This window comes from Mauremys mutica, chromosome 4 (assembly GCF_020497125.1).
Source record: "Mauremys mutica isolate MM-2020 ecotype Southern chromosome 4, ASM2049712v1, whole genome shotgun sequence".
Taxonomy (NCBI): domain Eukaryota; kingdom Metazoa; phylum Chordata; order Testudines; family Geoemydidae; genus Mauremys; species Mauremys mutica.
In genome coordinates, this window is record NC_059075.1 from 49,850,003 (window position 1) to 49,865,159 (window position 15,157).

General features: G+C 41.5%; 1 protein-coding gene across 1 annotated transcript in view; it reads right to left on the bottom strand.

Moving 5' to 3' along the window:
- Positions 1–13,343, bottom strand: part of COCH (cochlin) — a 36,543-nt gene extending 23,200 nt beyond the window's left edge. Inside the window, exons 1-4 of the mRNA XM_045015647.1 lie at positions 13,296–13,343; positions 12,777–12,822; positions 12,622–12,666; positions 258–414 (exon numbers count right to left, since the gene is read on the bottom strand). Coding sequence (XP_044871582.1) covers positions 258–414; positions 12,622–12,666; positions 12,777–12,801 — 227 coding nt within the window. The 5' untranslated portion in view covers positions 12,802–12,822; positions 13,296–13,343. The remainder of the gene's footprint in view (positions 1–257; positions 415–12,621; positions 12,667–12,776; positions 12,823–13,295) is intronic.
- Positions 13,344–15,157: the final 1,814 nt, after the last annotated feature.

The following is a 15,157-nucleotide window of genomic DNA, read 5'->3' on the forward strand; positions in this document are numbered from 1 at the left end:
ATTTACACCAGTTTTAAGAGCATCTTTGTATCATTATTGTCACTGTTGAATTTGTCCCAGAGACTTTATGAAAGTTACAGCCACTTACTCCAAGCTGTATTTGACTTGAAGTCTTTTAATGACATTTTGTCGGTGTGTTTTGAGAATTGTCAGGAATATCCATAATTCGGGTGGCAGCCAAAGGTTACAACTGAAAAATATAGTTAATTTCTAAAATATGTTTCCTTGTCATCTTGATTAGTAGTCTTCTAGCTTACCTGTGAATGGCAGCGCCACAGATGCTGGAAAGGGAGGCATAAACTACATTCCCAAAGACATAGAACTGCCATAGCGGGCAGTCTGCTGGACAGAGGACATCTGCTCTCTCCTTTCTGAGGTCAACTCCCCTTGTAAGGCATGTGATGGTAGTGGGGGCTAAAGAGGAAAAGAAAAAATTGAGCTCTGAGGCTTGAACAGCCTATTATAATGAATCTGGAGGATCATTTCCAATCTACCCACCGTATCTCAGTTTAAAGCACACATTTTAATTTGAATTTAAGCTACAGCCTTGTCTTGTACTGCAGTCTGGCTTTAAGGATTCGGTCACAGCATATATCATGGGCAATGACAAGGAAGATTACACACTCTTGTTTCACAATCATGTTGGAAAAAGCAAGAACCAACAAGAAATGATTGAAAGCACTGAGCTACATTCAGCAGAGGACAACACAGATGATGGTGGAAAGCTGGAGGGCATTGGAGGAGAAAGGCACCAGCAGTTCAAAGCAGCAGCAGCAGCTTTCTCTATTACTAGGGCATACGGGCATGAGGAAGGCTGCTCAGAGCCAATGAACCCCCAAAAGTGGGCAGCACTGTCCATGAAAGGAACGAGGGTCAGGGATGTTTTGACTCAGACTGTCCGCTGGACAGCCTCCACCAACAGAGCTCCTAAGAAGCTCTCAGCAGAAGCTGAAGCCACCATCCAAGATGGAATTCATAAGAGAAGGTGACAATGGTACCACCTTCACTTCACTTCACTTCACTTCACTCCCATTAAGACTATCAGAAAAATTTAGGCCAGTGCAGTGAGGTTAGATATTCATCTGTCTGCCTCAGCAAGAGTGAATTAGGTCTATTATTGCAAAGCTACCTATTTCTAGAACATGTAAACCACTGCCATGGAGAGTATAGGAGAGACAAGGTGGGTCCATCTTTTAATGGACCAACTTCTGCTGGTGGAAGGTACAAGCTTTTGAGCTTCACAGAGCTTGTCTTCATAGACAGTACAGAAAGCTTAGTGCAAATAACTGAAGCTGCTTTTAGTCAGTCTTTTAAAACAAATGTCATCCTTAAGTAACAAAGGACACAGTGAAAACAAGTCAACCGCGTGGTCAATAGACATAGATAAAATGTAACTTGGCAAAGTGAAAACTTCATGTTTGTCTTTGGCTGGGATTTTGAAAAGCACCTCAGTGAGTCAGGTACCTTTGTCCCATGGGAAGTTGCTGTCTTTTACTTCTGTTTTTTCTATTGTTAGCTCAGGCATATTATTTTCTCTTTTTAGCAACAATAACTATTTAACATACAGTACCTTACATTTTGTATAGTAGCTAAAATATACCATAAACATTCAATCATTAAGATTAGCATAAGAAAATTTACTTAAATATTTAAATAATAAATAAAGTTGAAAAGAAATTACAACAGCCAATATACTACTTCAGTTACTGTAGACAGTTCCCTGCATCAAATATATTCCCACTTTCTGAGATTCCTAAATACAGCTGTGCAAATCACAAGTACCTAAAGCTATTTTCCAGAGAGGCTTTCCATTATGTAAGTATACAAAGGGAAAGCCAAGTTATTTTACAAGATATTTCTATGTAATGGAAATGGATGGTCAAACGACTTAACTGGATGTAGGGGTCTGGTTGAGACAGTATGCCATATTAGCACTTCTCTTTTATCTCCATCAATGTCTGCAAAATTTATTTTTTATTAAAACCTAAAAATATTACTTGGTAAATTTTTGAACTGGTGAAGACATTTTTCAAATATGAACCTATGTCATAATTCATCTTCAGAGAAACAATAGTTCTAAAATGTGTGAACTGCTCCATTTCTCTCACTATGCTGTATGATGTTAATTCTGAAGTATAATGATGGTTACCATAAGGGGCAAGTTTTCAAAACTGAAAATCTGAAAGCCTTGCACCTACATTGTGTGAACAATTACTGTGACTGTATGTGGGAATTTGGCAGTTAGTCATGCAATGATTTTAGATGGCTTACCATATGCAAATATACGTATGGTAACAGCACACAAATGTAGGGTCACTCCTGTGCACACATTTTTTGCATGAGGATCAAGCCTAGTTCTTTTGAGAACTTGGTATTTAATGTGCAACATCATTAACTATTCTATCCCCAGTCAACGTAGCACATCCAACTAGTGTGGGAGTGTGGCAAACTTGGGATTTTTTCAGGAGTAACATCACTTCTGCCTCACAATCTGACCCCTGACTGGATACCGATATTGACTTTCTAAGAACAAATCTTGCCCCTGATGTCTTTGCAACAGATTTTTTTACTCTCCATTAACTACTGTATCATCAGCTATTCAGCCTATAGGCCTAAAATGTAGAAATTCTACCAGCATAAAGAAAAAACCATGTTAAATGGATCTGAATAGATTCCAAGGCCAGAAGGGACCATTGTGATCATCTAGTCTGACCTCCTGTAGGCCACTGAACTTCCCCAGTAACTTCCTAGAGCATACAAAATAGTTCTTTACCAGCTTCACCAGTACATACCCTGGGCTGCAGAGGTTTTTAGGGGGGTCTGGGACTAACTCTGTAAGTGAGGCCCCCCCTCATCATGAGAGGAGGCCCAGATGGGGAATTGGGGGGGTCCACCTGGCAGCAGCAGCTTGATTCGTGTCATGAGGGTCTGAGCCCGGCTCCCCACTCTGGGCATTGTGACCTGGACATCATGACAGAGGGGCTGCTGGGCCAAATTTCAGTGAGTGTTGCTGTGACCCGGTGCACCAGGTTGCAGCACTACTTGCTTTGGGGGTCCTCTCAAATAGGAAGTCCTGGGGCAAACTCCCCCTTCTCCCCCTCTGGGACAGCCCTATCCATATCACTCATACTTGCAGCAAAGATCACATGTGATACTATTACTAAAACTGCTTTACCTTGGGATCACAGCAAACAATTCTGTTTTTCATTAGCATATTGAACATACTGCATGCCAGTGAGACCACCCAGAAAGTCACATTTTTATCTCATTTATTATTTTATAAATGTGTTAGTTTAGATTTTTATCAATGCATTTGCCAGTAAGGGCCTTATTTTCAAAATAGAAGAAGTGCTAGGAACAGAAATGCAGGAGGAGTTGTGAGATAACTTTCTGGATATTTCTGTGTGCAAATACCATATTACACATTTAATCACAGTAATTGTGTGTACCAGATACGCATGCAGTTTTGCAGAAGAGCCTTGGCATCTGATATTTTGAAAATTAAACCTATAATATGAGAGACTTAAAATGGGGAAGGGGAAGGAGTGAAATGAGGACCTCTAAGCTTTGTCAAATCATTTAAAATACTTTTTTTTGGATATTTATGAAATGTTTTTGTTTTACTTAAAAAAAAAAGTTAACATCTTTCTGTGCCTCTAGGGTCCATCTTGTCCTATTTATATTGTAGGATCTTCAGGGCAGGGACAGGGACTTTTAAAATTTGAGTCTTATACAGAACTAAGCATATTTTTAGTGCTTCTAATTCTCTGGAAGTGACAGCCACAGCACTTAAATTCTGCATTACTCTCTGGGTACTACTTGCTTTCAGATATAATACTTACATTGGGTCAGAGCCTAAGCCACAGGGTATTATTATTCAGAAAGCTCATACCACTTGCCTCAAAAATATTTCCAGTATATAAGGCAATTGTACTTGAACAAACAGGTTAAGTTTAATCCAGACTGGGTTTTTTTTAAATGTAAAGGAAACAATTTTATCTCTGTAAATAGTTTCATATGATTTTCAGATTTAAAAGTAGCAGGTCCAAAAATTTGACTAAATATTTCCAGGAAAGCAAATGGCTAAAATAAAATCAAGAGCATACTGGCAATGAGGGTATAACTCCTCTTCTATAAATAATGTAAGGAAGTGTCTTCAGGCTAAGAGATTCCCCATTTTTTGTTACAGTCATGACAATACTCCTATCCAATTCCATTAGTATCAATGGGAACCGTGTACACTTCCAAGAGCAGATGAGGCAGGTGGCCTGGTATAATTGTTTAAGTACAAGTCTGGAAGTCCAAAGCTCTATTCTCATTTCCCTTGCTGACTGGATAACACATCATGGGATTACCTGGTTGTCAGAGGTGCTGAGCAGTACAACCCCAGCTCCCACTGATATCAAGTACCTTTGAAATTCTGGTCATTAACTTCTCATTCTCAGTTTCTACAGCTATAAAAGGGGCACAAATATTTACCAGCCTCAAAGGAGTGTTGTGGGGATTAAGTAGTTAGAGTCTGTAAGGAACTTTGAACCCACAAAGTGCTTACAAAAATCCTCTGTAGTATAATTAATTAGAGTTCCCACAGTCTCCCTTCCCCAATGATCTCAGTTATTTAAAGATACTACTGTACCCATCACTACAAGTGAGCAACCTAAAGGTCTTTTCCTCTGGCTCACTGACACTATTATATAGTCCACTCTCTGCTTCATGCCAGCCCATTGTGTGCAAGGTTGTAGAGCTAGTCTGTCCCTGTGATAAGAGAAACAGATTTTCCTTTTGATTATAATTTGTTATTTTAAGTTCCTCTCAGGGAATTAGTTACATCTTTTTTGGTTTAATCTTCATAAATTCATGGCTATGTAATGGTGCCTGTTGCCATGATGCTGATGTGTCCTGATAGTCCCTTGCCTGGCTTTCCTCTTTCATTTGTCATGTGTCTTGGTAATCTATGGAAAATTCAGCATGCTCTTTGATTTTAATTGACTTTCTGAAATTCACATTACTCATATTTGCAAGCAATTAAACTGGCTCCTGGTGAAATGGCTAATTTAGGGACAAATGCAGGAATCTAGCATTCAACCCAAATAGTGAGATGTACACAGGTTATCTCTAAGAGATACCTCTCCACAGACTGCTGTGCAGCTACAGAGCCACTGCACAGGGTATCTCAGCTCTGGTGGCTGAGATAACATGTTGTACCCCACACATGCATCACAGTAGTGATTTTGGGAACAGAGGAAGGGCCAAAGGGTCAAGAGCCTCTGGTCCTCCCACAATGCCTCTCTCAGCTGCACAGTGATATGCATTTCTTGCATAGCCCTTCCCCCAAACAATCCAACTCCTTTCCTAGTTCAGAAGAACTACATCAATTCTGCTGCCAGGAAGAACTCTGCAGCCACAGACATGGGAGCTGGATTTGATTCATAGTCTCACCCTTTCCATACTTGTATGGTCTAATAAGTTTTCCTCTACTTTTAAATGTTCATTTGTAGACCTCCACCAGTCTCCCCATGTTACAGTTAATATTACTGTTATGTTTGTATTGTTCTTCTCCAGTACAGCAATTTGGTATATGCATAATTAATAATAATTTAGAAATTAATAATCATTTTGGTCTGATGCCAAACTTTTTACCTTCTTAAGTACACATCCAAATTCAACACTGAGGATAAAGCCTGTTCAATGCATTAAAACATTTGAAACATAGAGAGGTCCTTTTAAATATTCAGTGGTTTGACTATCTGTGCCTACCTTAACTGCAAATAACAATTGTAGTAGATAAATGCTAATGAAAATAGTTACCCATAAGTTACACTCCTAAGTATTTTTCACTCGATCCCCGTTCTATTTCTGAATGAATTTGATAGAACTTTCCCTTAATTTCATGAAAATGTTTTGTGATGGGAATTTGAAAACCTAGACCCTAAATCTAATTACGTTGCAGGAGAAAAGCTTATCTTGCAATTTATCATCACAGATCCATTCATGTCCACTATAGACTCCCAGTGGCATTTGGAGTGCACAGTGAATGAAGGATTGGGTTTTAAAAACTCCAAGAAAATGACCAAACTTCCACTCTATCATGGCTTGCACATACACTCTATACGTCACAGAAACACAACACCTCAGAATATTGTGTGGAAACACACTGTATTTCTTCCTGATTAAAACATGATTTAATGGAGGAAGTTCCATGTAGAAAGATAAGGATGGATGTCTTGCTTCAGTGCTGGACCTACAAAAGACAAGGGAGAACCTATTACAAAGGCGTTTAAGTCTGTCTTCTCTCCTATGACATCCATCAAATAACCATACTATAGGCTTAAACATTTTGTGACTCAAGAACCTCTTAATGCCACCTGGCAAGGGAGTGCAGAAGGGTTACAGGAATCTCCTGATTCTCGTGTGTGCATTCTGGTTCACCAAAGAATGCCATCTGAGGTCTCAAATGAAAGCAAGTGTCACACCAGACAGCAATATCACTGTGAAATGTATGTACAGATGCTATGTAAAGAATTATGTATATATTAGGGCTTTCAAACGATTAAAAATATTCATTGCAAGATTAATCATGCAATTAATCGTACTGTTAATAATAGAATATTTAAATATTTTTGGATATTTTCTACATTTTCATATTGATTTCAGTTACAACACAGAACACAAAGTTTACAGTGCTCATTTTATATTTATTTTTATTACAACTATTTGTGCTATAAAAACCAAAAGAAATAGTATTTTTCAACTCATCTCAGACAACTACTATAATACAATCTCTTTATCATGAAAGTTGAACTTACAAATGTAGAACTATGTACAAAAAATAACTGCATTCAAAAATAAAACAAAGTAAAACTTTAGAGCCTACAAGTCCACTCAGTCCTACTTCTTGTTCAGTCAGTCACTCAGACAAACAAGTTTGTTTACATTTGCAGAAGATAATGCTGCCCACTTCTTATTTACAATATCACCTGAAAGTGAGAACAGGTGTTCACATGGCACTGTTGTAGCCGGTGTCTTAAGATATATTAAATATATGCCAGATGTATTAAAGATTCGTATGTCCCTTCATGCTTCAACCACCATTCTAGAGGATATGTTTGCAGGATTCTGCTCGATAACAATTCAAAGCAGTGCAGACCGATGTATGTTCACTTTCATCATCTGAGTCAGATGCCACCAGCAAAAGGTTGATTTTCTTTTTTGGTCGTTCGGGTTCTGTAGTTTCCACATCAGCAGGGCCGGCTCCAGTGTTTTTGCCACCCGAAGCGGCGAAGAAAAAAAAAAAGCCATGATCGGCAGCACTTCGGTGGCGGTAGACCGTTCTTTGGCTGCAATTTGGCGGCAGGTCCTTCCCTCTGAGAGGGACTGAGGGACCTGCCGCAAAAGAGCCAGATGTGCGGCCCCTTTCCGTTGGCCGCCCCAAGCACCTGCTTGCTGCGCTGGTGCCTAAAGCCAGCTCTGCACATCAGAGTGTTACTCTTTTAAGACTTCTGAAAGCATGCTCCAAACCTCATCCTTCTCAGATTTTGGAAGGCACTTCAGATTCTTAAACCTTGGGTCAAGAACCAGGAGCCATTTTAATTGCTTGCAAATATGAGTAATATGAATTTTAGAAATCTCACATTGGTACCTTCTTTGTGTTTTGTCAAATCTGCAGCGAAAGTGTTCTTAAAACGAACATGTGCTGGGTCATCATCCGAGAGTGCTATAACATGAAATATATGGCAGAATTCCAGTAAAACAGACCAGGAGATATACAACTCTTCCCCCAAGAAGTTCAGTCACAAATTTAATTAACACTTTTTTTTTTTAACAAGCATCATCAGCATGCAAGCATGTCCTCTAGAATGGTGGCCGAAGCATGAAGGGGCATACAAATGTTTAGCATATCTGGCATGTAAATACCTTGCATTGCTGGCTACAAAAGTGCCATGTGAACACATGTTCTCACTTTCAGGTGACATTGTAAATAAGAAGCCAGCCGCATTATCGCCCGTAAATGTAAACAAACTTGTCTGTTTTAGTGATTGGCTGAACAAGAAGTAGGACTGAGTGGACTTGTAGGCTCTAAAGTTTTATATTGTTTTGTTTTTGAGTGCAGTTATGTAACAAAAAAAATCTACATTTGTAAGTTGCACTTTCACAATAAAGAGTTTGCACTACAGTATGACGTGAATTGAAAAATATTTTGTTTATCATTTTTACAGTGGAAATATTTGTAATAAAATAATATAAAGTGCACACTGTACACTTTGTATCCTGTGTTGTAATTGAAATCAATACATTTGAAAATGTAGAAAAACGTCAAAAAATATTTAATAAATTTTAATGGGCAGTCCATGTTAAAAAGTGAGATTAAAACTGCTATTAACTCAAAAAAATTAATCGTGTTAAAAAAATTAATCACGATTAATCACGTGAGTTAACTGTGATTAATTGACAGTCCTAATATATATATATATATATATATTCTTAAAGTTTGTATCAACGTGTTAACCTGTTTTTCACCTTTTCTGGTGACTATCTGTCAGACAGGAGATATCGATTCATCTATCTGTTTACATGTGAACTGAGTATTGTTTCATTCAGAATGGGTTCCCTATCACCAGTCTGAACTGAATGCAAATGAAGGATTGTAAAAAAGAACTGCCAGGAAGGGAAACACACTTTAGATGTGGAGATAGAGAACTTTATCTTGAGGTGCATATAGGAGATTTGCTTGAGTATATTGGGTGGGGCAAAGAGCCTGAACAGACATCCTTCACCGAGGAAGAAAAAGGACAGCACTTTTGCTTCATAAATGAAGGGTCTAGGCCAGGCTTGGTTGAAAATGCTAGAGAATTTAGGGTGAGTTAAGTTTCTTTAGACAAAAGTGTAACTTGCTAGTTTAATCTCTAGAAAGCGAGTTATGATTTTGTTTTTTATGCACCCATTTGTCTCCAAAGTTCTTATTCATTATTATTTGAATCTCTAATCTTTGATAATAAATGTATTACTGTTTTCACTATAAATATATCTAAGTGCTGTGGTGTTAAACAAAGTGCTGTCCTGAGTTACAAGATGGTGTACACTGTTCCTTTGGGAACAGCAGACCTGGTAATTCTGTGAGTGTTCAGTGGATAAGGGCTGGACATTACAGGGAACACTGAGTATTCGGGCATGGGTCTGTGCTTGAACAGAAGGAGTGAGGCCTACAGGGGTCTGGAAGGCAGCGCTTGTGCTGCTAGAGGCCACTAGTTTCAGAGAACTGACCCACAGCAGGCACAGACATAGCTGCTTCGTGCTAAGGGGCAGGCAGTGGTGAGGTGCTTCACAACCCTGGATACCCCTAGGATGCATCACACATTCTATAGCTTGTCTATCCAGTACTTTCCTAAATTACCATCTTTGCACTATACAGTTCTGCTACTTATTACTGCAAAAAAATGACCAACTTTCACACAACTGTCAAATGAGTCACTAAACATTTAAAGGGAGTCTTATCAAGGTAAAATCCACAACTAAATGTTGGGCTATGTTGCCCTGTGTTGCTTGGGTATAGGAGAGAGCAGAATCTGTCCCAATATATTTAAAGAACAGTTTCATTGTAAACTATCATAAAGCCAGGGATTATGAAGAGTGAAATAGCTTTCAGTCATGTCACTGCTTATGCTGTTTTTTTCCTTTTGCTGTTTTTGTACTGCTTGGACAGTGAAACTGAAGTATTCACTTTCCTTTTCTGCCTCAAGCCTTCAAACAAGCAAGCATGTGTTTAAATTACACAGAGAAATAGTCCCACACGTCTTGTCTATACTGGGAAAATGCATCATGTTGGAAAACATGTTAACTAACAGGTTTATACTAACACAATTTTGCCCTGAGCATAGACAAGGATAACTGGGTTTTAAAATGTGTTAACCGGTCATGGCTATGTTGGCTGGGTTTTTGTTTGTTTGTTTTGACATTTCATTTATACTGTTTTGTTTCCTTTTGAACAGCCTAGGGTTAACTAAGACCAGCTAACAAATTACCAACATACACAGGTGTTTCCAGGATTGGGCAGATATGGTCAGTTTCATTTGTGGCATCTAGAGGCTAATCCAGCTCCCACTGAAGTGAGCTGAAATATTCCTATGGATTTCAATGGGATCAGTAGGCTCAAGAGTAAAAATTTTGAAAGCACCTAAGTGATTTGGGAGCCTAAATCCCTTTGACTTTCAGTGAGACTTAGGTTCTTAAGTCACTTTTGAAAATGGGATGTAGGTGGTTTTGAAAATGTTGCCCCAAACCTCTGATGCGCTAATGTCATGTTGTTGAGTGAGTGTGGGTGGGGAAATATTTTTTAAACTTTTCATTTTTTTAAATGCATACAAATTTCTGTTAATATTACCTTATGGAAAACCATTTAAAGCAAACCTAAGCAAGGGCATAAATTAAATTGCCAGTGTCCCTTTAATATCTCTTTAGTTGCTTTGACAGAGACCTTTAATTTACAGGACTTTATCCCAGTTAGGAAGGATCCTAAAGAGTTCTTCTATTGTTCCCTGCCAGTGTCGCAAGCTATTCCCTCTCTTTATATTGACCTGCAAAAGAAACGGGCAAAATTGATCCTGGTTTAGGTTCTGCATTACAGCCTAGTTAGGAGGTCCTCAGTAATGATTTGTATCTAGCAATTGGACACCAGGCCATCATACTAACATTAAAGAGTTTGCCAAAAGTTAAAACAAATAAACAAACAAAAATAGCAAAAGAAATTCTTATATGATACATACGAATTTGAAGTCACTCACCATTTGGGGTCAGGATGATGCTCTGCTTCCAGGACACTCATTGCTGGACAGGAGCGATTCTGGATCCTTTCTTTTGCCCTTGCTTCTCTCCCATTGATGGAGGGAATAGACAGAGTTTCATTTGGGAACATGGTCCCCAAGCCAAAGTGGTTGCACTCCTTAGTTGCTCAACTGATTTGCCTTCTTTAGTTTTTCTACTGCCATGTGTCCACTTGGATGTGATTCCGACTCCATGGAGTCACCGTTCTCCCAACAGCAGAGTTTCACTCATCCGTGACACTTGTCAATATGCCACCCATAGTCTGTTGGGCACTTTCTATATGTCTCTTCCCTTCCAGGGTAAAATCATGGCAGAACAGGCTTATAATGTTTGCATTGAGTCTTATAGTCATAATATGTTTGTAGGTTGTCTGATGACAAATCCTTTTTAAGCTTTGTGAGTATGTCTCACTCTCTCATATACATACACTACTACATTTACCGTTCAGTTTGTTACACTATAGAGAAGTTAGATACCTTTGCCTCCTGGAAATACCAACCCCCTCCATTCTCCATCTCCTTCTATGCTTCTCACTTTTAAAAGACAAGTCTTGTCATATAGCTACAAACCTATGTTCTCCCCTCAAAGAATTATGTCAAAATAATATGGAACCAACAAAACAAAACAAACATTCTACACAACATTGCTCAATCATTTTACTTTTTGTCGTATGCTATCTCCCATGTTTGATCTGTTTAGTTTATTAGCTTTTTGGAGCAGGTATCTTGTTTATCTAGCACATTATTGGTACTAAAGAATAAAATAATAAAAATACAATAAAAATATTTTTCTTGTGTATCATTGTATCTGGATAATCCCATTTGCAAGCTGTGTTTTGTTTACTTTTTTGGCTAGAGAGAGGGAGGATAATATAAGTTCAGAAGGAAGTGTTAGTTAACAGTTATCCCATCACGAAATTCTCTTTCACAACCGGATAGTATGCAGGGAAGGAAAGGCTGGTGCTACATCCCATCCCATCCCATCTCATCTGGAAACAGCATTGTTTTTTCCCTTCAATATAGACGTGGATTTCAGAGCACTTTGAAAATCCAGTTTTGAATAGAAATGGTGCTGCAGTCTTAACTCTGGAGCAGCTAGCAGTGGCTCAGTAACTCAATGACGGCACGATAGGGTAAAGAGACGCAGTTAGCATCTAGATTCAACAAATAAATAGTTCTAGGAGCTCTGAGATGTGATCCCATCAATGTGGTTTTAGTCTGAATATTTGCGTGTTTTACAGAATCTGCTAATACTATGCGAAAAGCAAGGTCACGCTGGTGCTAGACTTTATATAAAAGAAAAAGGCTACTGTGTGTTCAGTCATTTCTTACCTTAGAGCATAAACAAATTCCCGGTAGCCCATACACAAAGAATTATTATTTTCCTATCACCGTTAAAGTAAGAAATTTTCAGGTGAGATAGAAAAGGATTCTACAATCACAAGCCAGGCTGCTTTTGTACGTGGTTTAACTTGCACTTGGTGTGTGACTATTAAAGCCGTGAATAGTTACAGAGATGCTTGAACGCCCCACAATTAGACATTTTAAACTAATCTAAATAATGAAAAAAAGTTCGCTTGGAAAAACCAAGCGCAAATTTGTATTTAGCAATTGCGGAATTCCCTTAAGTCAAGCCCTACGCTGGAAATGTATGTCCGGGGTTGTAGCGGGAGATGATCGCTAGTGTGTCGAACTGGCTCAGCCCTGCAGAGACCCACTTTAGAGGCACCATCAGTTGGAGACCCATGAAGGGTCCTATGTAAAAACCGGAGTCTCTGAGACATAACGGAGACGAATAACTCACCCGAGCCGTCGCTTGCCCGCCCCGGGCTGGCCAGCAGGAAGCCACCTGTAATCAGAGACGCAGAGGGGTTCAGTAGCGGCCCCACAGCCGAGCAGCGTAGCTGGGCGCGGGGCGCGCCGGGGGATTCGGAGCGGAGCCGCTCCCCACCTACCTACCTAGCAGCATCAGCACGGGAGACATGGCGGCCGCGCAGGCGGGCACCTGGGGAGAGGGAAGAGAACTTCAGCGCGGCGCTCGGCAGCGGCAGGGTTAGCTGGCGCCGCCCGCCGGCCCGGGGTGCGCTTAGCTGGAGTGAGGGGCGCCGGTGGCCAAGCCCCGGGGTGTCTCCGGCACCGGGCTGGCCGGGGGAGTGTGCGCACCTGCGCGGGGAGGGCGGGCTCTGCTGCGCCCAGGCACGGGCTGCTCGGCTCCGCGCGGACCCCGGCCGGGGACCGGCCCCGGGAGCTCCTGGCGGGGGAGCCGGGGGAAGAGAGACAACCCACCCCGGGAGCTGCCGCACACGGCCTGGCTGGCGGCGCGGCTGCTGCGGCTGGTGCCTGTGACAGCGCCGCGAGCCCCGCGCGCGCTTTAAACCCTGCCGCGAGCGCATGAGCACTGGGCAGGCCCGCGCTGCCTGGGTGGCCTGGGCGGGCGACCCGGCGGGGAGGGAGCGAGCGCCAGGCTGGCGGCCTCACTGGTAAATTGCCTGAGGGCAGCAGCAAGCAGATGCGCGGGGCGCCGGCAGGGCCTCTTCTCCCGGCCCTGCAAGCCTATCGGAACGGATTCTCAGGCACCCGTGTAAACCTGGCCGCCTGTGGAGTGACTCCGGAGTCACACCTGGACAAGTGAGGCCGGGGAGCTCTACTCTGCCCGCAGAGGGTCGATGGACACACAGGCAAACAGCCCCGCCGCCCATCCGGGCCAAACCTTGGGCGATCGTGTACAAACTCATAGACAGTCCCTTACCATCTGGTGGGATAGCACTGTGAGCTGCATCTTGTGCAAGGACAGCTCATTGCTGGGCAGGAGGGAGCTCGGCTCCTTTCTCTCGCCTTCCCTTCTCTCCCGTTGGTGGAAGGGACGGAAATTTTCCTTTGGGAACAGGAGTCTCCAAGACAAAGCCGTTGGGTTGCTCAGCTGCTCAGCGGATTCCCATCCTGTAGTTTTTCTATTGCCATGTGTCCACTTGGGTGTGACTCTGGCTCTGTGGAGTCACCGTTCTCCCATCAGCAGCGTTCCACTCACATCTGACACTTAGCAATATGCAGCCCACCGCCTGTTGGGCATTTTCTGTACGTCTCTTCCCTTCCTGGGCAAAATCGTGGCAGAACAGGCTTAAAGTGTTTGAACTGATTCTTGTGGTCAGACCAGGTTCGGAGCTCTGCAGATGTCAAATTCTTTAATGTCTGTGAGTGAGTTTGAATCACACACACACACGAGTCTACTGACCCCTTTCAGTTTGTTACACTGTAGAGATACCTTTGCCCTCTGCAACAGCCTCTCAAGCCTCTGCCTGTAAGATTTTTAAAGGTTTAGGGGAGCTATTGTTCCCTTTCTTTACACATTATGTTATCTGCAAAAACAAGGAGGAGTCCTTGTGGCATCTTAGAGACTAACAAATGTATTTGGGCATAAACTTTCGTGGGCTTAAACCCACTTCGTCCACAAAAGCTTATGCTAAAATAAATGTGTTAGTCTCAAAGGTGCCACAAAGACTCCTAGTTGTTTTTGCTGATACAGACTAACACAGCTACCACTTTGAAACTTGTCATTATCTTATCTGGTGGTTATGATGTTCCAGGTGCATCTTTTGTAACATAACGTTTTAAGCAAATGTCAGTCAGCTGGGCTGTGGTTACCTCGTCACAACATTTTGTTCTGAATAGGAGATATTGTACGTGGATAAAAAGAAATGATGGGGGCTCTTTGTCTTTCCCTAGGAAAATGGCACGTTTTATCCTAGCTCTTTGTACAATCATTGGCCCAAACTGCAAACCCTGTATATAATGGAAATCATTTCAAACCAGGGAGTGCAGCAGCACCCCTTGTTCCAGCACCTATGTGTACAATCGCAGCGTGGAGGGTGTAGCCTGGAGGGAAATGAACTGCTGCAGCTGGTCTCCTTAAATCCACAAGGCAAAAGTCCCGCCAGGTCTGCGATGGATTGACACCAGCCCGGTTATAAATGGCTTATTTGCGTGTTTAATAGAATCTGGAACGTCTACTCATGTCAACAAATCCCGTATATCAATTAATTTGAACCTAATTAGAACTAAGTGGTCTCTAAAATTGCTGTTTGCGTTTAGATTTGTTGAAAATCTAATCCGATTTTGGTTTAAATCATTGGTATACAGCTAGCTACTTCATCCCCACCGATGAACAGCTATGGTGAATCCAAGCACACATGAACCATGCGTTTTGAGTGGATAGTCGTTTTCCCCCAACCCCTCTTGAAAATGTGTACAAAAACGTAGCTTTTCCTTATAATCTGTTTTGCATTTGTTCTGAACTGAGTGTTCTGTGTGAAATGCTGATGATGCAGGACGGTTGGGCACCA